The sequence below is a fragment of the Trichinella spiralis genome, assembly GCF_000181795.1.
Source record: "Trichinella spiralis strain ISS 195 chromosome Unknown Scfld4274, whole genome shotgun sequence".
NCBI lineage: Eukaryota > Metazoa > Nematoda > Enoplea > Trichinellida > Trichinellidae > Trichinella > Trichinella spiralis.
In genome coordinates, this window is record NW_003531213.1 from 5,307 (window position 1) to 7,686 (window position 2,380).

The 2,380-nt window shown below is 40.7% G+C and overlaps 2 protein-coding genes across 2 annotated transcripts; one reads left to right on the forward strand and one right to left on the reverse strand.

The window, feature by feature from the left end:
- Positions 1-266: 266 nt before the first annotated feature.
- Tsp_12523 (hypothetical protein) lies at positions 267-1,239 on the reverse strand. Its single transcript, XM_003367444.1, has 4 exons — positions 1,226-1,239; positions 895-1,165; positions 354-752; positions 267-278 (listed from the first exon to the last, which is right to left on the reverse strand). Exons 1-4 carry the CDS (start codon positions 1,237-1,239, stop codon positions 267-269), a joined length of 696 nt encoding a protein of 231 aa, XP_003367492.1.
- Positions 1,240-1,390: 151 nt separating this feature from the next.
- Positions 1,391-1,795, forward strand: Tsp_12524 (conserved hypothetical protein). The gene has a single exon (XM_003367445.1). It carries the CDS (start codon positions 1,391-1,393, stop codon positions 1,793-1,795), a length of 405 nt encoding a protein of 134 aa, XP_003367493.1.
- Positions 1,796-2,380: the final 585 nt, after the last annotated feature.

Genomic DNA, 2,380 nt, shown 5'->3' on the forward strand with positions numbered 1-2,380 from the left:
GAAAAATACGAAATTGGATATTTGTTTCTGGATTTGCGAATGCCCCATGTGTTTCGGTTATTGCGACTGAACTTATTCATCGCTAAAAAGTTGATTCAACGGCTAACGATAAAAGTAGCTAAAATGTTCTTCGTGGGCAAACAGGGCACTTTCAGCTCTGGTGTGGGGAGGGGGGGAATTGGCTTTTCTTTTCGATTGAGGAAATCTTGAATCCGGAAGGGGTTTGAAGAATGTACTAGGGTGGCAATCATTTGGATAAATTGGTATCACTTCCCTCCCTGAAAAAAAAAAAAGATTCAAAAGTGCAGATTTCTCTAGTTTAAGAATCCAAAGGATATAAACAGTACACTAACGTTGAAGCCGAATCTGCCTTGAGGATCTGGGCGCATACGAATGGTCACCAATGCTTCGTCATTTCCAGGTTGGAAATTGGCCGCCGCATTAGTGCCGTTGTTCAGCGTGCTCGCAGATCCACCACCATTCGTGTTACGCACCGAGTGATGGCCTGGACTGGACAAAAGGCTAGTGGTGCTTCTACCCACGGTCAGACATCGTTGACCGAAAGATGCGCACATTCCTCCAACGCAGCTGGCACAAACCGTTTGTTGTTGTTGTTGATGATGAGAATGATGATGATGGTGGTGATGATATGCGCCAGCAGCGACTGTCGTCGGGCCGGATAATGTGCACTGAGGTGAAAATCGATTTAAGCATGCTCCTCGGCGAAAGGCAACTTTCGCATTTCCCTGATCCTTAAAAACAAAACAAATTTACCACTTTTACCAATTTACAAGTTGTCAGAAAAATTTCCATCTTGCTATCTCAGTAAAAGAATAAATAAAATACGATAAAATAAAATACATCCTCTCGTCAAGAGTTCAACAGTGATCTCACCTGCATCCTCGACTGGAACATCCGGTGGTGCAGGGTGGTGCCGGCGCCGAAATGCGACGACGACAAACCCAACGAAGCTGAACCGCGCTGTTGGGACGAGGTGGACGGAAAATCAAACGACTGGTCGATAATTTCGACCGTCGTACCGCCCAAACCGAACGTGGTTTCCAGGGGCATTTTTCGAACCAAACTGTCCGTCTGCTGCTTGCAGCTCGACGGCAGCTGCTTCTCAAATCCGTTCGAATTCGCCGCGGACGATGGTATCAGTTCGCTGAAAGTTCAGTAGAGTAAAATTTAAAAAACAACAACGTTTTCTCTTTCAACAATCCACACCGACTGAATCATATTTAGGGTGGAGTGAAATTAATTTCAAAAAGACGGATAATGATGATGATGATGATTAATTACTGCAGATGTAAGCAGAAAGCATTCTGTCCATGAGAACAATCGAATTCCAGATATTAAATAAGTGAAAACAGCAACAGCAACAACAACAATGCCAACACCCCGTGCACTATCGTCAACTGTTACGAGGTGGAAGAAAAATGGGTCACTGGCCTTCGGTTCAAAAAGCCGCTTCTACTGCACGGCTTCTTCTGGACAACAAACAAAACTATACAATACATACAACACGAACAATGCACATAATAATCTAGAAAGAACCGGTCAATGTTGGGAACACAGAATAAAAGAAATACCGTATGGAAAAAGAAAGTTGCAACTTGAAACGAAAGCAACGTTGAAGAAAAAATTGTGGAAAATGGAAAATTTCATAAAAGAAAAAAAAATGCTTTTTCTTCCGTCAACATCTTCGATTAAATTCCCGCCGCTCTTGTCAACTGGTCATTTTTCAACCACCACTTTCCAAAGCAAACATTCATTCACAGAAGCAGTGGAGTGAAAAATGAAAGGTCGATCTTGATCCCCCAATCGTCGAGAAAAGCCTAACATTCACTGCATGCGAAATATTTTTGCAATTTTTTTTCCAACGAAATCAAACAAAAAAAACCGTAGTACGATAAATAAAAAAAAATTTAAATATAAATTTCCATCAACATATAAATAAATAATTGCCATCATCTCACAAAAAAAATAAGCAAATCAAACTACTTGAACAAGTGTACAAATGTACAAGCATGTGTAGTGTGTGTGTGTATGTAGCAGCAGAGTAAGTAGCCTGACCGCGCTGTTCAAATCAATCAACAAAAGTAAGTACATCTGCTTTTGAAAAGTGCCAGTATTGCATATTTACATTAACGGTTCAACATAGTCATGCGCAACACGCGCATCTGCAAACGGAAAATGAAACAACAAAGCACAGAATATTTAAAAATTTACATGCAGCAAATTATACAAATGGAAATTTGCATCAATATATTCTTGTAAATGAAGATGGAATGTAGAGGAAAAAAGGTCGAGAAAAAGTTACGACCGCTGCAAGCTCATTTCGTGAAATTCTAATCTTCCGGCTACAGTATTTCTACAA